The sequence below is a fragment of the Hyperolius riggenbachi genome, chromosome 7 (assembly GCF_040937935.1).
Source record: "Hyperolius riggenbachi isolate aHypRig1 chromosome 7, aHypRig1.pri, whole genome shotgun sequence".
In the NCBI taxonomy this organism is placed as follows: Eukaryota; Metazoa; Chordata; class Amphibia; order Anura; family Hyperoliidae; genus Hyperolius; species Hyperolius riggenbachi.
This window is the reverse complement of record NC_090652.1, coordinates 220798714-220826064: the sequence shown is the minus strand read 5'-3', so window position 1 is coordinate 220826064 and position 27351 is coordinate 220798714. Positions and strand designations below refer to the sequence as shown.

General features: G+C 42.8%; 1 protein-coding gene across 3 annotated transcripts in view; it reads left to right on the top strand.

The window, feature by feature from the left end:
• Window positions 1–27351, top strand: part of COL18A1 (collagen type XVIII alpha 1 chain) — a 254440-nt gene that overhangs the window by 154111 nt on the left and 72978 nt on the right. For all 3 annotated transcript variants that reach the window (XM_068245278.1, XM_068245277.1, XM_068245276.1), the window contains 2 exons: window positions 11251–11789; window positions 26312–26395. In XM_068245278.1, the coding sequence (XP_068101379.1) occupies window positions 11251–11789; window positions 26312–26395 (623 nt within the window). The remainder of the gene's footprint in view (window positions 1–11250; window positions 11790–26311; window positions 26396–27351) is intronic.

The window sequence follows — 27351 nt, the reverse complement described above, 5'->3', positions numbered from 1 at the left end:
CAGGCTGAAATTTCCTTCTAAACTTGCAGCCTTGGCACTGATGGGAATGAAAAGTTAATGTAATTTCCTAAAAGATTTCACCTTGAGATCATCTGAGCTTAATTTCCTTATCTGAGTAGATGAGCCTTCACTGATCTCTGCAGAGGCTTCATTCACCCAATCTTCATTCGTCATCAATTTCTAACAAATGTAATTGCACAGATTGCATCTCCACTTGGTGAAGGGTTCATGTTTTTCCCGGATTGGAAAGAAGATGCTCCAAAGTTACACATCATTAGTCAGGGAAAGCAGAGTTCAGCAGTGAAATGATTGTGGAGAATAAAGGCAATTTTCACCTCTCCCTGTGCATTTCTTCTGCATCAAGCTGATGTTAGAACAAGCAAGGTGTACTGGAAATAATTCCAAAACATTCAAGAATTTAGCTGTGATGAATAGCGGAAAAGCCGCCGCATGTTCTGACAGTAAGACGGCTGATTCCGCGTCTGATGCGGCGGTTTGTCCTCGTCAGCATGCGTCTGGGTTGTCTGGAACTGGTGGTGCACATGGGAAGAATGGCGTGGTGGCCGCCGCGTGCTCTGACAGTAAGGCGGCGGATTTCGCGTCCAGTGCGGCGGTTTCCCCGCAGCAACATGTGTTTGGGCTGTCTGGACCTAGTAGTGCACACAGATGGAGAGCTACGCGCACGTGCGCTGCAAGACAAGCTCTTTATACCAATAGGACGAAGATCAGCTGATCAGGGCGGTCAGCTGATTCCTGCTCAGTCAGTGATTGGTTGATGGGAGCTGGGCGGCGCTGTGGAGCGCTTTATTATATATATCTCCTGCTGTTCAGTTGCTGGTTGTCTGGCGTTGCGAATGTGTTAGCACTCAGACCTTAATCAGATCTTTCAGTGTGGTGGAACCAGAAGGATCTGGGAATCCACACTTAGCTAGTTACTGTATATTATCTGTGTTTTTGTCTAGCATAGTTCCAGGGTGTTGAGATCACGGCCCTCACACCCCAGACTAGGAATACTGTATATCATCTGTGTTATTCTCTAGCATAGTTCCAGGGTGTTGAGATCACGGCCCTCACACCCCAGACTAGGAATACTGTATATCATCTGTGTTATTCTCTAGCATAGTTCCAGGGTGTTGAGATCACGGACCTCACACCTCAGACTAGGCCTTGTTCTGATATCTGTTATGACCTGTAGCGTTCCTGACTATTGTTCTGATCTCTGATTTGGTACTTTGCATATCTGATACTCTGTTGCCGACCCGGCCTGTCTGACCTTCTGGCTGGCACCCCCCGCAGGGTGTCCAGCCTTTCCGCAGGGGTCCCCTGCTCTACAGAGGGGACACTGCTCCTTATCAGTCAGGGACTCCCTCTCCAGGTGTCCTTGACTGCAGTAGAGTCGTCTCTACTTATTGGACCACCTGCTACCCCGGTGGTCCAAAGGTTACTGTTGCACCAAAACACTTACACACTCAGGTGTCTAGAGGTTAGACATATTTGATTATTGGCGATTCTGCAGATCCCCAATAATCAGGTATATCTGTATTCTTGGGAATACTGCAGATCGCCAAGAATCAGATTCTCTCTCTGGTTGCTGACACCTATCGTTACATTAGCACACAAAAAAATGCAGTTTTTATTTTGCTAAATGCTTGCGTTTAAACTTGTAATCGGCCATGGTTGTAAACTTTGCTTTACAACATATACCATATCCACCTGTGAATAAGTGCTTTCATTAGAATGGCCATTATGACTCTCCATTAGCATCTTGGAAAAAGCAATGGCGCATTGAATGGTAATGGACTATTTTGAGTGTGTTGATGTTGTTTCACTGTCAAGAGAATTGCCTATGCCCACAGTGCAACACTAGAGTTCTTAACAGTGAATTTGATCATGGACTGTTTATAATGTATGTTCAACTCCACAACTGTGGACAACAGCTGGGGGGTGGGCAATGTTTGCATTAGAAAATGCATACTTATCTAACATGCTAGTGTTAAAGGGGAACTGAAGAGAGAGTTATATGGAGGCTGTCATGTTTATTTCCTTTTAATCAATACCAGTTGCCTGGCAGCCCTGCTGGTCTATTTCTCTGCAGTAGTATCTGATTAAAACCAGAAACGAGCATGCAGCTAGTCTTGTCAGATCAGACTTATAAGTCTAAACCACTGAAACACCTGATCTGCTGCATGCTTGTTCAGGGGCTATGGCTAATAGTATTAGAGGCAGAGGATCAGCAGGGCTGCCAGGCAACTGGTATTGTCTAAAAGGAAATAAACATGACAGCCTCCATATACCTCTCTCTTCAGTTCCCCTTTAAGCTTTGTACATACACACCAGATGGTTTTTGGTCAAGGTGGCTGGTCAGGGCTGCCTCTGCGTAGGATAAAGTTCTCCTTTGTGTACCTGAAGTGATATGATGAGATAAACATAGGTACAAATAAAACTAGCCTTAGTAAGAAATTCTGAAGTCCCATTCTATTTTTCAGTACAGCAAGAGTTAAAAAAAAGGTTGACTAGGCAAAAGAGCTTGTCAACAGCTTGTCGGATTCAATTGGTTTCCTGAAAAGTAAATATAAGGTGAAAAAAAAAAGCTCAGAAGCCGTCAGGTAAGGCTTCTGAAAAAATTTTGTTGCAGGAAAGTTCAAAGGTTCATTACTCTTTCAGCTTAACAAGGAATAGTGTGGGTTCAGATCTCTCTCTAATCAGATTTGATTCAGATGATTGGTCGATATGCCACCAAAATCGCATGATGTATGAGTATCTTAAACAACAACTGTGACAGTCTTATGCAATCTTAAAAATGAAGGCATTAAACTGAAAATAAGAGTATGAGACTAATTTCCATGTTACTAATGTTTTATCTGCCGTTGGTTCTACATTTAGAATTCATTGGGCTTGATTCACAAAGCGGTGCTAACCTACTTAGCACGTCTAAAGTCTTTAGACGCGCTAACCAGGGTGCTAAGTAGGTTAGCACCGGATTTCTCAATCAGATCGCGCGCAAAGTTTGCGCGCGCAAAGTTTTACGCGCGCTAAGTCCCATAGGCTTTAATGGGCACTTCGCGCGGAGCGCCCTGCGCTCTGTGCAGTACGCGCGTAAAGTTTTACGCTCATAAAGTTTTGCGCGCGTAAAGTTTTATGCGCGAAAAGCTTGTTTAGACGTGCTAAGGGGGTTTTCACAGGCGTGCTAACAGTTAGCACCGCTTTGTGAATCAAGCCCATTATGTGTAAGTTTATTTTTACTTCAGGTTCACTTCAGTTTTGTGCTATACTGACACAGAAAAGGTTTGGAAGTCCTGAACTTCTGGTCCTCCATTTATCAGTATTATAATGGTTGCCATTCAGCAACAGCTGGAGGCTAAACAGTGGAAAAAATGCTTCACAGATAGGAGTGGATGTGAGCGTCCTGTTACCACCTACTACACACTGGCATGGGAAGGCGGCTGCCAGGCTGGATCTTGTGTTAACACGCTTTTATACTGTACCTCGCATTTGGAACTACATGCTGTCAAGTTTCCATCGCAGGCTGTGGATAAAACTCCATCCAGTTGCAAACACTTGTTCCCATGCTTAGCAGCATTGTCCTCTCATCCAAGACAGCTGTCAGTTCTTCTCCATGGCAATTAGTTCAGTCAGTGAGGTAGCTGGCTGAGTGCAGGATGTTCTCCCACTGGGAATAGCGCACTTGTACTGCTGGAATCTGTAAATCACTGTACTTTACAAGTGTAACAGTGCGCTATTGTAGTCTGACATCTCGCTATCTGTATTCTGAAGTGTGAACTGTGAGCGCACAGACCAGGAATGATAAGGACTTTCTCAGTGGTCTTGCAGTATTTATACAGACACAGGGAGATATGATATCCTCTTAGAAGATGAATCACAATCCATTAAAGTAAATGCATTACACTGTCATGCGAAGCAAATCGCTTTCTCCTTTAAGCATTAGGACAGTTCTTCCAGGTTTCTTTTTTTTCTAACCATTGCTCATTGCTTCTCTATAAAATAATCTCTGCATACTGTATTTTGAGATTAAAGAAAAAAAAAGGATTTTTCTTTTAAACTGTTACAGTAATAAGTTTAACGTAATACTTAAGTTTACCGTGCAGCACGATGGCGTAGTGGTTAGCGTTATCGCCTTGCAACGCTGGGTCCCCGGTTTGAAGCCAGGTCGACATCTGCAAGGAGTTTGTATGTTCTTCCCGTGTCAAAATGTAGCTTTCCTCCAGGTTCCGGTTTCCTCCCACATCCTAAAAACATACAGATAAGTCAATTGGCTCCCACCTTAAATTGGCCCTAGACTATGATACATACACTATAGACATAAGACTATGGCAGGGATTAGATTGTGAGCCCCTCTGAGGGATAGTTAGTGACAAGACAATATACTCTGTACAGCACTGCGTAATATGCCAGCGCTATATAAATACTAAGTTATAATAAAGTGAAAATAAACTGATGAGATAAAAAATTGTAGTTATCCTCCTCCGAAAAATGACTTTTAAATACCTCACAGTTTTATGTTACTGTATGTTTAAAAACTTGAAAAAAGTAGACTTATTGTTTTATGTAAGCTCAATGCCACAGTCTGTCTTTTGTCTCAGAGCAACACGGGTTGAAGAGGCGTCCAGGATCGATAAAACTTTGTGAAAAGCAAACTAAAAATAGAAAAGTGGCACTTTTGTACAGCGTTGTGCGGTGCAAATCCGGCATGTGGGCATGGGCCTTTTAAGCCACGATTTGCTTTATGCTAAACAAGAATCTCTTGTTTCATAAATCTGGGTTTAATTCAGTATTGTTGTAAAACTTTATTATTTTTACAAAGAATTAAGAAAGCAGTTACATGTTTAGCATCCTATCTACTGAGCTCTGTTTAGAAAAGAAAATGTATTTAGGATGTAGTCGAGATTGATTCACAGATATCACGAGAAGAGGGTGTAATTTATCTTGGGGAAAAGGTATGGCAGGAACTCCTATAGAAAGTATGTGTAAGGAGGATGGAGCTCAGATTTACTTATTCCTTACCTGTCAACACATGCAAATAGCAAACTCCAAAGACCAGATGTTTTCCATCACTATAAAAAATATTCCAGTCATGTAAATAGACAAAGCATCCAATTTATTAGCCAGTATAGATAATGTAGTGCTATGCATTTCTTATCACAGGTTTGGCATATTTATTAGTGAGTGGGTTGTCTGAGTAATAAATGTCTGTCTGTTGGCCATCATTTGACAGATTCAGTAACTGAAAAGAAATCTTGGTGAGAATACTGATCTTTAAAAACACTGTCAGTAAAGCATATCTTTTCGGTGTGCGTTGTCCGTATACAGTTGACGTGCTATGCTACCTTACAGCCAGGTTCCTCTGAATGGAGCTAGTCAGAGGAAAGGACTCTAGATATGGGGACATACCGATTTAGCATTGCTAGTTTTGGTGTAATTACTGATAACTGCTTATTAGAAGCCTGCACCAAATTAAACACACCTTTTCTTGACATCTAAACCAAAACTCCTCCCCACCAATGCTAAATCTCTTTCTTAATGCCTAGTCCTTCCCTTTCTCCCAGTATTACCGTTTCCTGATACCTATCCCTAACCTCCCCCACAGTGTTTACCTCGTTCTGATGACCTTAATCTTCTAACCCTAACATCCAGCCTAGCTTCCTTTTACCCCAATTCCTAATACCTACCCCCATAATTGGAATCTAGCAGATTACTATAATTGATACTCCCCATCCATCTTCGATGAGAAGTCACGTGACCTCTGCTTTCAGGGGCCAAATGTTTTTGTTTTTCTTCTTTTGATTTTTTTACAGTATACACGTTAGTAATAAGACCTTTTCTCATGCTGCATTGCACTAGAGTCCCAGGCTTATTGTGTGTGTGTCAGCATGGGTTTCCTCCAGGCACTCCAGTTTACGCTCACTTCCCAAAACTGGAGTTTCGTCATGTAAAAAAGTCAACCTGGTAATTTGGGTTCCGGTGATAGCTGCTAGTAGAATATTACTGATATTCTGCTATTGATCAATAGTTAATACGATAGTAGAATATCTGTAATTTTTACTGATATTTGCTAAACCTAACCCTATTCTCACTTGAACATTCCTCTCTTTATTGGTACCTAACCCTAACTGACGCCCCTGCTGCAATGTCCGCCATAATCAGCGCCATATTTGTTACTAAAAACCACCTCCTCTGATATCAGCGTTGCCTAAAAACTATATTTATCAGGTGCCGCCAATGCCCAGATTACCTGCTGGATCATTGGCTTCCCCCAAGCAACTGATTTAAAAGTGGCCACAAACAATATAATGAATTTTATCCAATTTTACAGCAATTTGATAAAAACAATAGATTCTACAGAAAAATTTAAACTTTTTTTTTCTTTTTATTTTAGTGAAAATACCAATCAGATTTTTTTTCTGTATTTTTTCTCTATTGGGAGATTTTTTTGATTGCATGGTACAACTTTGTAATGTAGAGATTGAAACTGTTTTTTCAGTGTTTTTTAATCATATTTTTTCATAATTGGGGAAAAAATGAACACGTGTGGTACATTGGTCAGATTTTTCAAATGTTACAATTCATCAGAAAAATTGAATGTTACTCTTGAATTGAAAAGAAGTGTTAAAAATTGTATGGTGTGTGGCCACTGGAGTACACACATACATCATCCACCAGGAAACCTAAGCAGGTGCCTGGGTCCTAGAAGGTGTGAAGGGGCCCATCAGCCACCTTCTCTGACCTCTCTCCACTTCAGCTTACCAAAAAGACTACAAGGGGGCCCCAAATCTACTACCTTGCCTCTCTGCTCTTTATCACCCCATAAGTTTTAATCACTACAGGATAAAGGTGCGTTACAAATGTTATCTCATCATCATCGCTCCTCTTTGTGTATTTCTCAGAACAGTAATACAAAGCGAGGTGCAGAGCTCTTGCCCTCCCACCATTCAGACCGGAGGCAGCTCTTTACTAGCATAGCCTTGGCACCATTGGAAGAACTGAGCATTAGTGAGCTATGTAGGAATTGGCAGAGGTGAGCAAATTAGTGAATGATTCCAGTGAGGATAGGCTGATTCGCTGCGGATGTACTGTACAGCGCACATCTGCCTGGGCACAAGACTCCTAAGACACGGCTTAGCAGCACTGAGCTATGAGAGTCGCTCAGGCCTCAGCTGTTCCCCTGCCTCGAGAAACTTTCCCATGAAGACCCTGTAAGTGGCATATCTCCCGGGACAAATGGAAAGAAATGGAGGAAAAATCATGCTGGGAAAAGATGCATCTGTAGATGATTTGTGCTGCCGCTGCCATTCCTGATTAGCAGTGCCTGAGAAACCACTCCACACTGAAAGCATATCGGAAAGACTCCAGGAGACGCACATTCATGTTTGCAGTAAATTGGTAATTTAGAACATTTGTACAATCCCGGCTTTTGCTGGCAGCCAGCTGACATAATGAAGCTGCCAGACACACGGGGTTTATTTAATAAGGCAATGAGTGGTGTGTGCAGGACTCTATACTCTCTATCGGCAATCAGCAATTATCTTCTCTTCTTCTGATTGCAAACTTATGAATGGCAAAATTGTTATTGCGGCTTTCTGCACTTGCCGCAATATTATTCTTTATGGATCTCATTGAAATCTAATAGAAGGGAAATAATATTGGGATTAACAGTGTGTAATATAAGACTGAGCAGAAGCTAGAATTTAAGTATGCTTTACTGATATAAATACGGAGGCTGCCAGTTTGCCCAATATAATGAACTAGGTGGTTGTGCGCCATCTCTCTAGTCATGTTTGCCATCCTGCTGCATGCATGCGCATCATCCAATCAGCACCTCAGCCAATCACGGTGGGGTGGGGCAGGAGAATTCATGTGCGGGGCAGATGGACAGAGCACCGTGGCCAATCAGAGCGGGATAGGGCAGGAGTGGGCGTGTGCAGTATGAAAGGACATTCAAACACACAGCTGGCTTTGGAACTATTATTATAGATGCTCCTTGTTGTGTTGCTCCTGACCAGGACTTCTGAAGAAGGATGTGGTTAGTTTCGTCAGACGTCAGATTCATAAAGATCTGGTTTGCTGGTCAGGATACCGTGCTAAAACAGGAAGTGATAACAGCAAATCTGGACCTTACAAATGTGTCAGCTGATCAAACTGATCACATTCTCACCAACTCCTTTTCTGGCTTTTTTTGCTGGAAATTTGGCCTTAGTAATGTCGATTGTCTACACCATGACACATTCATTAGTATAGCAAGGTAGTATTTGATCTTAAACTGGCCGTCATATGCTATTAGACATAAATAGATTTGATTTTAGAGTCAATGAAAACATTGGGTCTAACAAAAATTACATAAACACCATAGCACCCCCGATCAGAGCTGGGAGAATTCTCCAGCAGGCAAAGCAGAGATGCTAAAGTGTGCCCCACTCATTAGACTATATAGGCCTCAATTCACTAACCTTAACTCCTGTCTTTAATAACTCTTCTGAGCTGTATTACAGTTACCACAATTATATCACCATGGTGATAACTGTAAAACAGCTCAGAAGAGTTATTAAAGGGGTTCTTTCGCGAAAAAAGTAGGCAGTTAAAAAATGTGACAGATGACAGGTTTTGAGCCAGTCCATCTTTTTAAGAGGGATTCTCAGGGCTTTCTTTGTTTTCAACAGCATTTCCTGAACAGCAGTTTAACTGCCAAAATAGCAAGATACCAGCCGGCCTCCCTAATCACTTGCACACTATTATGTCAGTTAGATTTTGCAACTGTTGATCAGGAAATGCTGTTGAAAACAAAGAAAGCCCTGAGAATCCCCCTTAAAAAGATGGACTGGCCCAAAACCTGTCATCTGTCACATTTTTTAACTGCCTACTTTTTTCGCGAAAGAACCCCTTTAAAGACAGCAGTTAAGGTTAGTGAATTGAGGCCTATGATTGCTTGCTTAGGCCTTGGCTCTGAACCTCTTAGGTCTCCTTTACACTATACGGTAAAAATCTGTTGCGATTTAACTTGGTTAACATAGTAGTGCATTGTAAAATAAGCTTTCAGTTAAAACGTGTATAATGTGAACTGAGCCATAGAAAAACGGACATTACTTTGCACATCAGTATTTCTTTCAGTTATAACTGACAGCAAGGGACGTAGTGTAAAAGGAGCCTTACACTATATCAGTTGCTGTCAGTTGTAACTGAAAGGGCAACAGATGTTCAGTCCAGTTTCCTTGTTTCCCTATGGCCTCTTTTACACTTTACGCTGAAAAACTTAAAACGCAAAAAAATGCATTAAGTGTATAAGGCCCTTGCCAACAAGTTTTGGGCTAGTCCATCTCCCCATGGGAGAATCACAAGGTTTCCTTTTGGCCCTTTCACACTAGCCCATTTTCATTGCATTGCGTTACCCGTTTTTAATGCAGGGTAATGCTAATGCAATGAGAGTCTATGGGAAATTTCAAACCTGATGCGCCAAAAGCATTTAAGCATACATTTGAAAAGGGCGCCTGGAAAAAAGGGCACCTGATTTTGATGAAAAAAAGCTAGAGTCAGCTACAAAGGGCACCTGGTGTAGGCGAAATGTCAAATTCGGCTACAAAGGGCGCCTGGTGTAGCCGAAATGGCAAATTCGGCTACAAAGGGTGCCTGGAGTAGACTAAATGCCAAATTCGGCTACAAAGGGTGCCTGGTGTAGTTAAAATGCCAAATTCAGCTACAAAGGGCGCCTGGTGTAGCCGTAAAGCTAGTTTTAGTTTATAAAAAGAATGTTGTTATAGGCAAAATTTGTTGAGCTATAAAAGGGTTCTGGATATAGCCTAGAAAAGTGATACAGCTGAGAAAAGTATTACTATAACCTAAATTTTCCCTACTCTCACACAAAACCCTCCCCTGGTGGTGCCTAACCCTAAAACCCCCTGGTAGTGCTTAACCCACCTGGTGGTGCCTAACCCTAACCCCTCCCTGGTGGTGCCAAACCCTAAGATCCCCCTGGTGGTGCTTAACCCTAAGACCCGCCTGGTGATTACTATGAACGAACTTCTCCCTTCTCTGACACAAAACCCCCTCCTGGTGGTGCCTAACCCCTCCCTGGTGGTGCCTACCACAAAGACACCCCCGGTGGCGCCTAACCCTAAGGACCTCCCCCCGGTGATTACTATGACTTAACTTCTCCCTACTCTCACACAGAACCCCTTCCTGGTGGTGCCTAACCCTAAGACTCCCCCCCCCCCCCCCCCCCCCGCTTGTGATGCCTAATCCTGACCCTCCCTGCACCCCCAAATCAATAATCTTGGCTATAAAAGGGTGCCCTTTTGTAGCAGAATCAAAAACCTTGTAGCCAAAAACCTTGTAGCTGAATCAAAAATCTCGGCTACAAAGGGGCGCCATTTGTAGTCTGATCAAAAACCTTGCAGCCTAATCAATAATATCTGCTACATTTGAAAACCTTGTAGCCGAAATGAAAACTCAGGGCGCCCATTGAAGTCTATGGAGGCGCCCTTAGTACAGATGGCTCAGGCGCCCTTTTCAACTGATTCCGCGTTCGATCTGATGCAAGGTCATCAGCGTATTATGACATAGCATCTGCAGTATGGGACGTTGACCGGAAATCATCTAAGTCAATGGTGCGGCAGATATCCTAAACTGTTTCACGTTAGCGTTACAGTGCGCATGCGCGGAAGCATAGTTCAATACACTTGCTTGCAATGCGTATTTCTACCACAGGAAGTGAGCGCTAACGCTCATTAGTGCAGGTAAATACGAAGCTTGCTTTTTGTGCGGTGCAATGTGATCATCCTATCATCCAATTGCACTGCAATGTAAACGCTGGTTGCAGATGTGAAACCGTCCTCATTGTTTTAAAAAGCATTCCCTGAGAAGGACCTTTACAAAGAGGCTTTCATGAAATAGTTTATTCCATAAGAGCTCAATTACAAGGTGTCTTGTTTGTAATAGATGTATTCCAATACACAAACTAAAATAGATAGGATGCCTCTCTGAAGTTATTTACTGCTTTTTTTTAGGGAGATTATGTGGACATTGCATTCTTTTGTGTCTGCATTGTCTTATACTGGTATGTCATTATTGTGTAAAAAATGAGTTTTCTTTTAATTTTTTTTTTTCTATCATAAAATTAGCAACAGCATTTAGTATGTTTATCTGATGATTATTGTATTGTATGTATTCATTGTAAAATTGAAGTTTTACTAATGGTCCAGAAGTTGCAACTTTTTTTAACTGTGGTCTCTTTATTGTTTTCAGAGCGGGTAGAAGTTGGCCTCTTACAGCTCATCGGAGATCCACCACCGGAGCAGATAACCAAAATTGCTGGTCCTGACAATGCTCCGGCCTATGTATTTGGAGAAGATGCCAACACAGGGCAAGTGGCACAGTATCACCTTCCAAGTCCCATGTTTAGGGACTTCTCTATCCTGTTCCATATTAAACCAACCACAAACAAGGGCGGAATACTGTTTTCCATCACTGATGCCTCACAGTCTCTTGTGTACATTGGAGTGAAGCTGTCAGAAGTCAAAGGTGGCAAGCAGCACATCATGTTCCTGTACACAGAACCTGGATCATCGGTGACCTTCCCTGCAGCCACTTTCAGCGTCCAAGACCTGACCAACCGCTGGACACGCTTTGCCCTCACCGTGGAGGATGAGGAGGTGGCCCTATTTGTGGACTGTGATGAAGTGGAGAGGGTACGCTTTGAGCGATCTCCTGATGAAATGGAACTAGAAGATGGATCTGGGCTTTTTGTGGCTCAGGCAGGAGGGGCTGATCCGGACCGCTTTCAGGTAAAAATCAAGCTGGTCAGAGTATTCTAGGTTACCTCCCTGGTGTGACCATAGTGGCTGTGCCAGGATGTACTGTACACACATGCTCATTATTTGTACGCAAGGAAGGTAAAAGTTTTTGCTGCTTGACTGTGTTTATTACAGAAAATATTTGAATCCGTTAACATGAAGAAGCCAGTTAAAGGGGCACTATGGCGAAAAATTGTAAATTTTAAAAGATGTGCAAACATATACTGTACAAATAAGAAGTATGCTTTTTCCAGAGTAAAATGAGCCATAAATGACTTTTCTCCTATGTTGCTGTCACTTACAGTAGGTAGTAGAAATCTGACAGAAGCAACAGGTTTTGGACTAGTCCATCTCTTCATAGGGGATTCTCAGGGATTTATTTATTTTGAAAAGCACTTAGTGAATGGCAGTTGCTCTGTACAACTGACAAGAAACTGTGTAAGGAGCAGGGAAGCTGGCCAACATCATTGTTTAAATACTTTTTTGTAAATATCTTTATAAAGAATAAAAGCCTTGCTGAGAATCCCCTATGAAGAGATGGACTAGTTTAACCACTTCACCACTGAGGGGTTTTACCCCCTGACCACCAGAGCAATTTTCACCTTTCAGCGCTCCTTCCATTCATTCGTCTATAACTTTATCATTACTTATCGCAATGAAATGAACTATATCTTGTTTTTTCCGCCACCAATTAGGCTTTCTTTAGGTGGGACATTATGCCAAGAATTATTTTTTTCTAAATGTGTTTTAATGGGAAAATAGGAAAAATGTGGGGAAAAAAAAATTATTTTTCAGTTTTCGGCCATTATAGTTTTTAAATAATGCATGCTACTGTAATTAAAACCCATGAAGTTTATGTGCCCTTTTGTCCCGGTTATAAAACCGTTTAAATTATGTCCCTATCACAATGTTTGGCGCCAATATTTCATTTGGAAATAAAGGTGCATTTTTTTCAGTTTTGCGTCCATCCCTAATTACAAGCCCATAGTGTATAAAGTAACAGTGTTATACCCTCTTGACTTAAATATTTAAAAAGTTCAGTCCCTAAGGTAACTAATTATGTATTTTTTTTAATTGTAAATTTTTGATTTTTTTTTTAATTACAAAAAAAAAAAAAATGGGGAGTGTGGGAGGTAATGAGTTAATTTTGTGTGTAAAAGTCATTTATTTGTATGTGAAAAATGTGTAGGGTGTAGTTTACTATTTGGCCACAAGATGGCCACAGTAACTTTTTGCTTTATTGCGACCTCCAAGCCTCCTTCCGGAAGCTTGGAGGAAGAATAAGGAGGCTGGACACGTGAGTTTCTTCTCACAATGATCGCGCTGCCCATAGGAGAGCAGCGGGTCATTGTGGGGCTTAGATCAACGAACGGGAATGGATTTTCCCGTTCATTGATCTCCGGGCGAGCGGGCGGCGGCGGTTTTACTAGCGGCGGGCGGCGTGTTTACGAGCGGGAGCGCGGACAGCGTCGGGAACGCGGAAAGTACGTGTTTCTCCGTCCCTGGTTTTTAAAGGATGGAAAAAGGGGCGGAGAAATACGTACGCGCGGGGGTAAAGTGGTTAAAACCTGTCACTTCTGTTAGATTTCTACTACCTACTGTAAGTGACAACAACATAGGAGGAAAAGTAATTTATGGCTAATTTTACTCTGAAAAAAACATACTTCTTATTTGTCTATGTTTGCACATATTTTAAATTTCCCAGTTTTTTGCCATAGTGCCCCTTTAAGTAGGCTGTGCCAGTGGTGCATTCCTAGCAGTAGTGCACATATGTTCAATGACTGGAAAGTTGGGATATTACAACTATGAAACCTTGTGCGGTCTCCTATTATAGGGCTGATTATTTTGTAATATTTTCCTGGGGTTGAAGATTGTTTGGGAATAGAAGTGATCCATCAGGATTGTACTGGATCTCTTTAAAAAAGCATCTGCTAAGATGACAAAAGTGTGCAATCATCGCCTGGGTCATATCAGACCCTATGGAGCATTGCTGAGAGTTTAGTGAATTTGAGTTTGTTCAATCTTAGGAAAATATACACACCCACAGCAAGAACTCTTTTTTCATAACTGCCATTAGGGAACATGCATTCCCTTGTGCACAACATGACACATCCTCTTTGGGAGATAATCAGACGTCAGATTGGTCCACTAATGCTTCCAGAGTGAAGCAAGGATCAGGTGACTTAGCGCCCCCATTTCTCTGCAGTTCTGCTACAGTTATCAGACTTTGTGATCCTGTAAGTAGAGTTGCCCTGGTAACGTGGATGTTAGCCCTCATGCTGTGCGGGACGGAGTCCCAGGTTCAAATTTCGAGCAGGACATTATCTGCATGGAATTTGCATGTTCTCCCCATGTTTCCTGTGGGTACTCTAATTTCCCTGCCACATTTCTAAACACACAGACGAGCTAATTGGTTCCTCCCAAAAATTGCTCTTGAACAATGATGGGGCTGTGATGACAGCTAAGCTCAGTATAGGGAGGGTGCCAGGATACCTGCAGGGAATAGATTAGCTCTCTTGTGGCAAGAGATGCCCAGGGAGGAGAGGTAAACTGCAGCCTGTTTATATGGGGGACAACCTGCTTAAAAATGTTGTGCAGGTTACTGGGTAACTTTTTTTGCTACCCAATGACTTCTTCTATTGACATAATGTTTTAAAACTATGTTACATGCAAGTCTTTCAGTATCGTCAGTACAAGGACCCTGTTATAAGTTATTTGAGGCACATGAGCAACCAAACATGCTTCATGGCTGTACAGGTTCCTCTGGGTTTCTCCTCTCGCCTCTCTGTCTCATGCCATAGGTTGTCTGACATCCCATAAATGTTGGTAGAGAGGGGATAGATGTGTGGAGAATCTCAGAGGGACCAGAATAGGAGGCCACGGAGCAGTGAGACAACTATGAGAAGCTTATGGCCTCAATAATGCGAGTAGGGTGTAAGCGATAAGGTTATGAAATTGATTCTGCTTGAGATGGGGTGGGAGGTGGCCACATTTCTCACTTACCTGCAGAAGCAGACATAGGCACATGCAGCCAGACAGGGGCTCTTTGTCCTATGGGGCCATGCAGTTGTACCACAGTCAGGTCCAGCTTTTCCTCTTGGTTCATATATGTGCTGGAACCCAGCCCATTCAAAAGCTAGGCAGAAAAGCTAACTAGGATAGGTAGAAAATATGTGTTATATTAATACAGTGCCTACAGAATACAACGTAGGTTGACATAATTTGATGGTATTGACAATTTTTGGATCCAACCATGATCTGTTATGGCCACATCCACTCATATGGGGCCCCTTACATTTATCCTGCACAGGGGGCCACTGTTGGCTTTGTCCGCCACGGCTCATTATTCTATTCGAGAAGTTTTCCGTATTTTCATGAAGACATAAGTACCTCAGTATTCTGATTGGTTGATCTATCACACAAATCTTCAAAGTCTGGTTAAGATTATCTCTAGGAATCAGGAATAGTTAGCGGCTTTGTATCTGTAATTTAACGACCAATTACAGCATGTTTGATCCCGTGCCGGACAGTGAGGCAGTGACACGCATCTAGAGACTAGAGACTCGTTTGTTGTTCCCTTTTCCAGTGTCATCACTTTCTGCCACTGACCAGCTTTCTGTCTTTTGTGCCTAGATATGGCTTTTCAGTCTGCTATCCTGGGGGTGTACATAGACGGTTTCTGAGTAATATGACTGGAATCTGCTGTCCACATTGTGTGAACAAAGCAGGCGTTTTCTTCCCTTGGAAATTGAGGGGATGCTAAGACAAAGGGGAAATTGAGCACTGAGAATGGAAGGATATGTGTGCGATAATGACTGTACAGGGGGAGGGTTGCGATGGGATGAAGAGCAGCTGAAGGAATGACAATCAGATGGTTCTAGTTGACTTCTTGCAGGGAGAGGTCTTTGCCAGCAGCATAGGAAAGGTCAATGTTGCTGCTCAGTACAGATCTGGTCAGGGAGAGCCTAGAAACTGTTTGGATGCAATAGGAGATGAGATTTAACTGGTTTGAAAAGTTTAGGAAACATAATAAGCCTTAATAAATGAGTGAGAAAAACCTCAGATAAACAAAGCAGTATGGACATTCATTAAAGCCTAGGATAGTTTTACATATATTTACAGCTCTAATCCAGCCTGTCACAATTAGGGTGGCTCTTCTTCCTGTGTAACCGTTAAATGAGATTCCCTTATATGAAAAGGAGGACGAAGGCTAAATTAGAATTGCATTTACTGTGTATGCACAGATCTATGTTACCTTCACAAATCTGAGGTGAGAGGAGTGGGATGCCAATGGTCTCCTAAGCCCAAAAGTAGTATTGGGTAGCCCCTTTGTTGCCCCCTCCCCTATTGTATTATGCAGGACCCCAGAGCCAGCTGACAGACCTGCCCAGGTCTTCCTGCTAGTTAATAGCGCTCCTAACAAAGCTAATGGGTGGGTCGTGGCACATCTGGCTACCAAATAATTTCTGGGGGGAAGGGAAGCTCACAGGACTGCCTGATACTGCTAACTAGAGGGGCCATTTGGCTACCCAAAACTTTCTGAGAAAAACAGGACTTTATGAAACATCTACTAGGGAGGGTCTCACAAGACTGCCTATTACTGATAGCTGGGGCACACCTGACACATGCCTAATACTTTCTGGGGGCCGAAAGGACTATTTACTACTGCCAACTGGGGTCCACATCTGGCTACCTAATACTAATATCTAGAGGCACATCTAACGAGCTCATGCTACTAGCTGATGGGTGGCAAAATTGCCTCCTAATACTTTTATCTGAGGTCTCATAAGTCTACCTAATGCTGCTCTATGGGGGGCTGGGGGGCACATCTCACTACCAAATACTGATATCTGAGGACACATAACGACTTCATTATTTTATCTGGGGCACATTACTACATAATTCCAGTAACTGTAGACACATGGCTACTTAATTCCTATATCTGGAGGCACCTAACTACTTACAGTAATTATTTTATTTTGGCTACTCAATTCTTTTATCTGAAAGCACATGGCAACTTAATTATTTTATCTGTCGGATGTACCTTAATTCATTTGTATCTCGGGGGCATAGTGGTGTCTTCTGGTATCTAGGGAACCCAGGTGCTTAATTCTGGCATTTGGGTACCACAGAATGGGACAATAACGGGACCTTCAGAAAAAGCCACAGAGCCTTTGTGGCAGTATAATGTGCTGCAATCTCCCATTGCCTATTGGGCTGAGGTCTTCCAATTTGTCGCATTGCCCTTTCAGCCAATAACCTGAAAATTTACCACTGTATGGTCTGAATCTGACTCTGGGTAGTCAGTCTGAGGCAAGTGTGGAATAACCATCAATTGAAGCCACAACCAGGAAAGTGCTGATGAGGGAGCCATATGTGTTGGGCATACATCTTTGAGAGAGAGAGAGAGAGGAAATTATCTGATGTTGATAATTCTGAATTCTTGTCTGTAGTTTAAAGGATACCCCAACTGAAATGTGACATAATGAGATAGACATGTGTATGTACAATGCCTTGCACACAGATAACTATGCTGTGTTCCTTTTTTTCTTTCTCTGCCTGAAAGAGTTAAATATCAGGTATGCAAGTGGCTGACTCAGTCCTGACTCAGACAGGAAGTGACTACAGTGTGACCCTCACCGATAAGAAATTCCCCTCTTTTACCTCTTACTTGCTCTCAGAAGTCATTTTCTGCTAGGAAAGTGTTTTATAGTTGGAATTTCTTATCAGTGAGGGTCACACTGTAGTCACTTCCTGTCTGAGTCAGGACTGAGTCAGCCACTTACATACCTGATATTTAACGCTTTCAGGCAGAGAAAGAAAAAAAGGAACACAGCCTAGTTATCTGTGTGCTAGGCACTGTACATACACATGTCTATCTCATTATGTCACATTTCAGTTGGGGTATCCTTTAAAGGACTTTACTCGAGGTGTAAATAAATAAACTGATGGGATAAACCATTGTAACCACTGCAATTCCTTATTAGGAACCCTCCAACTGGAGAGAAACTGTCACTTGCACACCTCAGGCTGGTTTTACACTAGAAACCAACGTCAGCGACGCACTGCATCAAAAACAGGCCTTCAGGGAGCACTGCGCTATAGCGCAGTGTTCCCTGTCTGGCCACCAGCCAAGCAGGAAGTGTGATGCGCACTTGAAGTGTGATCCGTCACTTCCTGCTTCAGGTATGCGGAACTGTATTGTTTAAATACACTTTCCTGCATTCGCGCACCACATCGCGTCGGTGCTTTTTTAAAAATCTACTAATATGGCTTCTGGGCCGGCGCAGATCGCCGCAACTCAATGCAGCACTGCAGCGTTGATGTGCTTGACCTGCGACGGGGATGCAACGAAAACATCACTTCCATTGTGTCGCGCCATAACGTACCGGTATGAAAGTCTCCATCGACTTTCATTGCACAGTGGTGGGGTACGGTAAAAGTACTGCACCGCCTCGGTGTGAAAGGGCCCTCAGTGTTACCTCTTTCAGGCAGGAAAAAGAAAAAAGGAATAGCCTAGTTATTTATATGTTTGCCAGTTGCTACTGTGCATAGACATGTCTATTGCATAAGAAGGCTTCTGCATCAACTCAGCAATGTAGCAATAGCTATCCTGACTAAGATAGCTATACTCCTGCACTGGCTTACATTGGACCTGATGCCTGAGATCAGGGTCGGACTGGGACACTGGGGGGCCCACCAAAGAAATTTCAACCTGGGGCCCACACATCTCATAATTGCGGTGAAAAAAGGGCGTGACCATGCACCGGAAGGTGGGCGTGGTCATGGTGTATTATGGACAGGGCCAAATGTACATGATCTTAGCAGCATTGTAATTCAGAGACACTGCTGCCCAGCAAAACTTTGCATAGAGTCCCCTCCTTCAATATAAAGTAATGTCCTAGTTACCATACATATGACATTGATTAGACTGTGAGCTACTCTGGGGACAGTCAGTGACATGACTATGTACTCTGTACAGTGCTGCAGAAGATGTCAGTGATATATAAATACATAATAATAATAATAATATGGTAGGATAGTTACGCCACTGCTCTCAGCATGAGTGATTACAGCACTGAGAGGAGAATTTTTGTGCTGCAGGCAGCAATTGGAGATCTGTCAGACGAGAAGGGGGAGGGGGCCCACCAGAGACCTGGAGGTGGGGCCCACCGAGGGAAAAAACTGTAATACTGTGGCCCAGTCCGACCCTGCCTGAGATATAAATCATAGTACACACTTATAACTCCCAACTGTCCCTCTTTTGGAGGGACAGTCCCTCTTTGGGAACCAAATCCCTCTATCTCTCTTTCTCACTAATTTGTTCCTCTTTCAGGACTCATGTACAGATTTATGTAAACACATGTATTGTTCTTATTTTCTGGTTGCACTCGATGGACGTATGTCTTTTTTCAATCTAAATAACTGTGTTTATTTGACTCTAAGCGTTGTTACCATCATTTAAATTAACCACTTAAGTACCAGCAGTCTCTGCCCCCTTAAGGACCAGAGACCGCTGGTACAGGAACGCGGAATCCTGCCGAAATACCGACGAATCGCCGCACCTACCCGCCGCAACCACTGTCATCGTCACACGCCGGGACCACCAGGACATAGACTCTGCCGTCTCTATGACGGCAGAGCAGCTGGTCAGGAGCCGCTTCCATTGGCTCCTGACCGTGTCTATCAATGTAAGCCAATGGGAGCGGCTTACATTGATAGACACGACCAAGAACCAATGAAACGGCTCCTGACCGGCTCACATGGCTCTGCTGTCATAGAGACAGGCAGAGCCTGTGAGATGCGGCGAGACTCGTCGGGTTTGAGTGGTGCCATTGGCGGGGAGCGGCGGAAACGGCGGATGCGCGCAGGGACGGCTAATTGAAATCTACGCCCTGCCAGCCAGGAGCCCACCAAAACAGGGCGTAGATTTCAATTAGCGCGGTCCTTAAATGGTTAATATATATCTCATATTCAAATATTAATATGAAGGAAAATGAACCAGGATAGAAAGGACCAGTGTAATTGAATTACAATATATTTTTTCTGCATAGTACGCGTGACTAGGGTTGTGTTGGGGGTGTGATTAGAGTTATGGCTTAAAGGGAAGGTCCAAGCAAAATAAAAAAATGAGTTTCACTTACCTGGGGCTTCTACCAGCCCCATGTAGCCTTCCTGTGCCCTCATAGTCACTCACTGCTGCTCCAGCCCCCCGCTGGCAGCTTGCCGACCTCGGAGGTCGGCGGGCCGCATTGCGTACGTTTTTACGCATTCCCACTAGTGCAGGAACATTAACACATACGTTTTTACGCATTACTGGTCCAATGCATAAAAATGTACGCATTGAACCAGTAACGCGTAAAACGTATGTGTTAATGTTCTTAACTAGCGGGAATGCGTAAAAATGTACGCAATGCGTCCCGCCGACCTCCGAGGTCAGAAAGCTGCCAGCGGGGGACTGGAGCAGCAGTGAGTGACTACGAGGGCACAGGAAGGCTACATGGGGCTGGTAGAAGCCCCAGGTAAGTGAAACTCATTTTTTTATTTTGCTTGAACCTTCCCTTTAAGTGTCCCTTTTTATGATCTCAAAAAGAAGGTATGCACACTGTACAGTATATGATAGCTGGATGTGCGGAATACAATCTGGAAAAAGACTTACACACCATGGGTTCTTGTACCTCCTACATTTCACTTTTCCTTACTAAAGAAAGGTCATTAGGCCTTATTCCCACTGTGCACATTTTTACCTGTTTCTCAAAATTGCGAAAATGTGGATTTCCATTGGAAGCTGTTTAACCTGTTCACACCTGTTTGTGTTTTGCTGAAACACAGACACACTGCTGCATGCATTTTTGCAATAAAAAACTTTACAGTCATTTGCATTGACCCCCACGTGTTCAGAATTTCACATTTCTATGCTCTTCAATTCTATTTTGGTGGGAACGGGGCCTTAATGACAGTCTATGGAACTGCCAGCTGATTTGCCCCATTCACTGTACTCAGAGCACGCCTAAATCTCACTCTCTAAAATATTAAGTAGATTCCCCATGAAACCTCAGCTGGATTCCACGTTGTGTAACAACCGGATTGTTGATTTTTGTTAGCATTTATTGTCTAAGCCTAATTTGAAGATAAACCTTATTTTCTTAACATTGAGCCGGGGAACATCCGCATTTTGGCAAGAGTACAAGCTTACAGATTAACTGAACTGCAAACACGAGGTCTACATTCAGATCTGTACTTCCGATAAAAGCCACCCATAGACATTAAGGGGCCTGCTTATTAAAGGGAGAATGCTATATCCCCCCTCCTGTTACCCTTGAAAAGACACACTAAGCATTAGAACGCCCTCCCTGATTAAGTCCTTTGGCTGTAATTTTTCACTTGGAAATTGACCTCCTCCAATAGGTTTTCCAAACATCTGGATTTGTTTTTAAGCAACATAATGGTGACATTCACTGCATGAGTAAATGGGGTGATGATTCTGGCTTGTCTTCCTGGATTCTCTTTGGAAGTCCAAAATTGGTGCAGAACCAATGTCAGGATGACTCTTATACAAGCAGAATATGCTACAGAAACACCTAAATACTTTAATTTGAGTATGCTGGTGTTCACATTCAGCATCCCTCACTGGAAGATTTTAACATCAGCTGTGAAGCCCTGCACAGATATTAGATTATTGTTATTAAACTTTATTTACAAAACATTAACATATTACACAGCACTGTACAATAGATAGGGGAGACATTACAACATCAAACAATGTTACACAGGGATGTTATAGCGTTGAACAATGGTGCACAAATTAGTGATATAACAATGTAGGGATACATATCCATATGGTGGTGGAGAAGAGCACAAGGGAAGGAGGGCCCTGCCAAATAGGCTTACAATCTAAGGAGTGTGAGAGAGGGACGCATAAGAGGAGGAGGGGTGTAAGTCCAAGGGAGTGGGTTGGAGCTATGAAGATGGCGGGTAAGCAGTCATGAACAGATAGATCTTTAAAGCTTGCTTGAATTAGTTAAAGGTTGGGGAGAGGCTGATGGGGAGGGAGTTACATTACATAGAATAGGGGCTGCTCTGGAAAAGTCCTGGAGCCCCACGAGTGAGCAAATGATGCAAGTGGTGGACATCCATATAGTGTTGGAGGAGTGGAGAGCAGATTGAGGAGTAACTCTGGATGAGATCTGAGATAAAGGGCAAGTGTTGTGGATGGATTTGTATGCCAGTTGGTGATGATGATGATACCAATGCTATGCAAAACATTATCCAAGTATTAAGTTATTATTGCCAATTGTTCCATATACAGATATGTGGACATGCTACAGCAACACAGTAACATGCGATAAAGAAGAGAGGGGGAAGGGTGGCCTTTTGCTGCAAGGGAATACAATAGCTATTGGCTATTGCATATGCATTGAAGTTTAATCTATTTACCATACATTAATAGTGAATAGTGGTGAATCCAGGCTAGATGGATCTTTATAAACTATCCTCTAGTAAACCATCACATGATTCTGCTTTTAAAAGAAGCATAAAGAAATTTGTTTCTACCCCTATGGATGCTTTCTGACTTCACCGGTCAAATCACCTCATCTAACAACCAGACAATTTGAGATTGGCTGGACGGCATGTTCTTCGAGTCAGACAAAAATGGTGCAGTAAATTTTGCCACCGCTGGCATTGCCATAGGCAGTAATGTGAATTATGGTTACAGCGGTGCTTAGTCAGTTATCTGGGGCGCCGCCAAAAGACGGAGCCCAAATTACAACAAAAACAGCCTAACTAGACCGCCAGCAATAGCTGGAAGCCGAATATCATCCTTCCTCAATGTCAATGGTGGCCTGGAGGGGGAATAGTAATTACCACCGCCGACTCGCCAAGACTTTTGCAGGAGCAGGGTGAGCTATTTTTTTGGCTTTACCCTGCGCCCAAATTTCCGGGCGCCTTATGCATGTTTCTGGCACAAGTGTCTGCACAGACAGGAATAATCCCTTATCATGATTAACTGTGCAAACAATGCAATACACAGCACCTCAGGTGATTTTCACTGTGTTCAGCATCATCACAAAACTATGTACCTTTTATCTAGTTACAGATTAGCTTTAACAGGGTAACAGGGTGCGTAATATGTTGGCGCTTTATAAATACAACAAATAAATAAATAATAAATAAATAAATAGTGTGGGTTAAAGCAAATCTGTAGTGACAAAAAGTCTTCCTCACCCATGGAGAAGGAAGGCTCTGGATCCTAGAGAGCCTTCCTGGTCCTCTCACTGCGTCCTGGTTCCAGGACTCCCATTCAAATTTTTCATGGTAGCACTGAGTGCTTCTGCAGCTCTCACAGCCTTCCCAGTGCGTCATTGAGAGGTCTGGATTGCTGAATCATCTTGGCCTAGCGTATGGTTCTCTTCCTTACTCTTCCTGCCGGAATCTGCTCTTTTGTATGCCCACTGTCATCACTATTTATAGCATAGGGCTTGGACCTAGTGGTACAGAGTACCCAGAGAGCTCATGGTGACCCAGAACCACTAGGCTTTTATGAAGAGTTCAAACAGACCAAAAAGCCCTTTTACTTAAAACAAAAATAAATAAATCTATGCTTACTTTTTTTTATAGCAACTTCATTGACAGTGAAACTAAATAGCTCATAAACTAGTGCACAGTTAATTTATGCATGCTAGAGGGTTCTAAGCTGAGGCAGTTACTCTGGGCCATCTCGGCTGAGAATCTAGCAATAATACAGCCCTCCCAATGCATCATTGAAAAGTCCGGATTGCTGAATCATCTTGGCCGAACATATGGTTCTCTTCCTTACCGGGAAGCCTCTGGACCATCCAGACTCCAGAATCTAGACCAGGGGTGTCAAACTTAATCACGTAAGGGGTCAAAATCCAAAACATCGTTTAAGTGACGGGCCAAATTGTTTATTAAGATTTAAAATTTACTGAACAGTCTCGAACTAAGTGCAGTAACTATAGAAACCGAGGGGGGCTGGGGAATATGGGCACCCGCTCCTCCCTTTCTGCAGAGTAGCGCAGTGGAGAAGTTTACTCTTTACCTGCTCCAGTGCTGCTTCGGGTCTCCTCTGATCTTCCTGACAGCCACCCACCCGCTCTGTGCTGCATACCTCTGTCTATTGAATACAAAATACATTGTTGGATCCAAGGAGGGGGCCCAGTGCTAATTTTCGTTGAGGGGTAGTCCCATGGGTTATTGCTGCACTTCGGCTCAATCAGAAACACTGTCACCAGTGGGCTCCTCTGGATGGATGGCAGTGCGCGGTCTTTCTTTTGCTACTTACAATGATGGACATTGGAAGCTCTTGATGGCCACATAAATTGGCAAGGAGGGCCCATCTTGACCGCAGGCTTTGTGTTTGACACCTCTGGTCTAGACAGTACTTGGGTATCTATCGTTAACTTTTTCCCTCCTTACAGGTTTGCTTTAAGGATATCTGGATGTTATCCAAGTTCAGTTGAAATTACAATAGTTGTCCTGTATGCCAAAGAGAAGAACATATACTTTTCGTTAGGGGCGATACATACGCTCCTGTTCTGTGCTAGAGTAGACTGTAGAACTTGCAGTCCACGCTGTTATAACAAGAATGGGCAATTCTCAAATATTTAGTTCCATCTGCCATAAGACCTGTCTGTGCATGACCTCTACCAAGCAATAATATGACAAAATAGTTAATAAATAAAAGATTACATATAAAAATCATTCAAGTTTTTATAACTGCATACACGTAGTACATAGGCTTAACACTGCCATCCTGTGGCTGTTAGCTTAACTGCACCTGAATCACATTTTCCTATACTAAGCTATACTGAATTGTTACAACAAATATTTCTGAGATGTTTATTACATTATGGGGTGGGCAATATATGAAAAAATTGTGCAACTCTTTACTTAACAATTACTGCTATCGCCCTTTGTCCTTTATTTATAAAGCACTTACATAATATGGAATTCCATAGGAGGAACATTAAAATGATCTTGTAAACTTCACCAAAATATGCAGCATGAGAAGAGGAGTGACTTGATTAAAAATGTTGCAGCCTGTTTCATTGGTTGGCAAAACGAAAATTGCAGCAGAGATGATTATTGCCCTGGGAAAAAAGTGCGTTCCAAACAGAACACTAATGGAAAGATCCCCCTGCAGTTTCCAATAGTTAACTAAACACCTTGTGTTTTGCCATCCGCAAGCGATCGGAATCGAATTACAAAATGCTGAGAGTGGAATAGGGACTTCTGATGATCAGAACAGATGTCTGCTTGTTTCTGGAATAGACTTGGAAGAAAAGGTCCAGGATAAGGTCTGTTGTTGCATGTTAGCAACAACACTATCATGCAGATCCGTTTGGGATCCAGGACTGGCGTGTATTGGGAGAAGGATTGGCCTTATATGCCACTCCTCCAAGTCCAGGCCTGATTCTGGCAGAGGGAGGGTTAACCAGCTAACCTGCTGCATTTGCATTATTTGCATAAGAGGCTGCATCCCTCAGTATGCAGTGGGCTGTGTGTGGAGCAAGGAGTCTCCTGAGGAGCTGTGCAGCAGAGAAGCTGCTGGAGTGCTGGACTCCAGTACCAGGTAGTCCAGGAAAAGCCTGGATAGATGGGTGGCCCAGGACTGTCATTAGACCCGTGGCAGGGTGTCACTCACGAGCCAGTGTGGCTGTGGATAGTAACGGGTGGCACGCAGTGACCCTGAACCCAAGGTAGGGATGGTACAGACGCAGAAGACTGTATATCTTGTGTGTGACAACAACCCTGCTGAATACCCAGTGTGGTGTATTTTTGTTGCTGTTTGGACATTGTTTGACTGACAAAATGATATTATTTTGTTTTAACCCTAAAAAGACTCACTAGCTGTTATATCATGCTATGATCTCCTCTACCAATATGAGCTAAACACCAGAATTTCCCCCAGAATAACACAGCCTATACAGCAAAAGCTGCCGTAAATGTGCTTTGATCACTAAAGTGGAATTTCCCTTTAGAACACTCTGGAAGTAACATTTTATATGCATATATAAACAACTTCCAGATTGTAGGTCCAGGCCTGAAAGAAAGTGTGCATACTTTTTTTTTTCTTCTACCTGTACAGTAATTACACTGTCGGCCGTTTTGCGCTGGGTGCTTCATCGGAGGCTGTCACAGCTCTGATGAAACGCCTTGCGTGAAATGGCAATCATGATTTTAGTACCCAGCACCCACCATCCACTTACGCCTTTCAGTATGTGCTAACCTAATGAGCTTTGTTCATGTGTATAATGATTGTACACTGTAAATGACCTCATTCAGGGCTAACCACCGCTCTACTGCTTGTTTTGATAACCATGTCTGCATCATCTGGTCAGAGCACGCTGTGTCCTGTTGAGCGGTTGTTGCATAGGCTTGCCCCCTGTGCCTTGTGTAAGATGGTGTTGTGCCAACTAGCCTTTCTTCTATTACTATGTATTGCACATGGTTTGCTATGAAAGTTAAGTCTGTTCATTTGTTTTTTTCAGGGAGTAATAGCAGAGTTAAAGCTGAAGAATGACCCCAGGGCTGCTGAAATGCAGTGTGACGAGGAAGGAGATGATGCTGATGTGGTGAGTCTCGTGTTGGATGGGCGTTACTCATCATGTGCGGTACAGAATTATGCTTCAGTAAAATATTTTGTCTAAACATGTATTAATAACGGAAGCATCTACTTAGCATAGCTTTAATATAAATATAAACTGCCACAGTATGTCTGCCTCTGTTCCTGATCACCTCATTTGTCAAGTACCTTCAGGCAGCTTCCTGCATGGAGCAGCCAAGAAACTCATGTTGGAATTTGCCTCTCAAAAGGCAATCAGAGGGTGCTGAATATCATCAGTAATGCTATTTTACATGTGCATGTGGATGCGATGAGGCTAAAGACGAATTGCAGGGAATGTAGAAAGTAGTACAGTAGAAATGAAACACAGTAGACAATAAAAGGCAGATGCAGTGTGTGTTGAAATCAGACTACACATAGCATTTTCAGAAGGTAGAAAGAGCTGTTACACTGGGGTATATTCCACACAAAAGTCTGCAAACCTAGTTTATGCAGACAGTGCTTGTCCAAGGACCACTATTGCAAACAATTGTACAATTTAAAATACTTTAAAACAAATACAAAAATAAGTTAATTTCTTCCAGAGTAAAATGAGCTATACATGTACTTTCTCCTATGTTGCTTTCACTTACAATAGGTAGTAGACATTTACAGAACTGACAGGTTTTGGACCAGACCATCTCCCCATGGGGGTTTGTTGGTGACTCATTTATTCTTTACAAAAGCACTCTCTAGAAAGAATCTATACAAAGATGCAGGCCAGCCTCCCCTATGTTTTTGGACACTCTTCTGACAGTTATGCCTAGTACACACCATACAATTTTCTGTTAGATTTTTCAGTTACATTATTTTCTGCAGAGAGTGGTTATCTCTGGTGCATTGTCTTCTGGTTATTTCCTGCTGAGTAGAACAATGCCTAATTGCTAGACACATAGAGGGTTAGATAGATTATTTCCAAGATGTTGG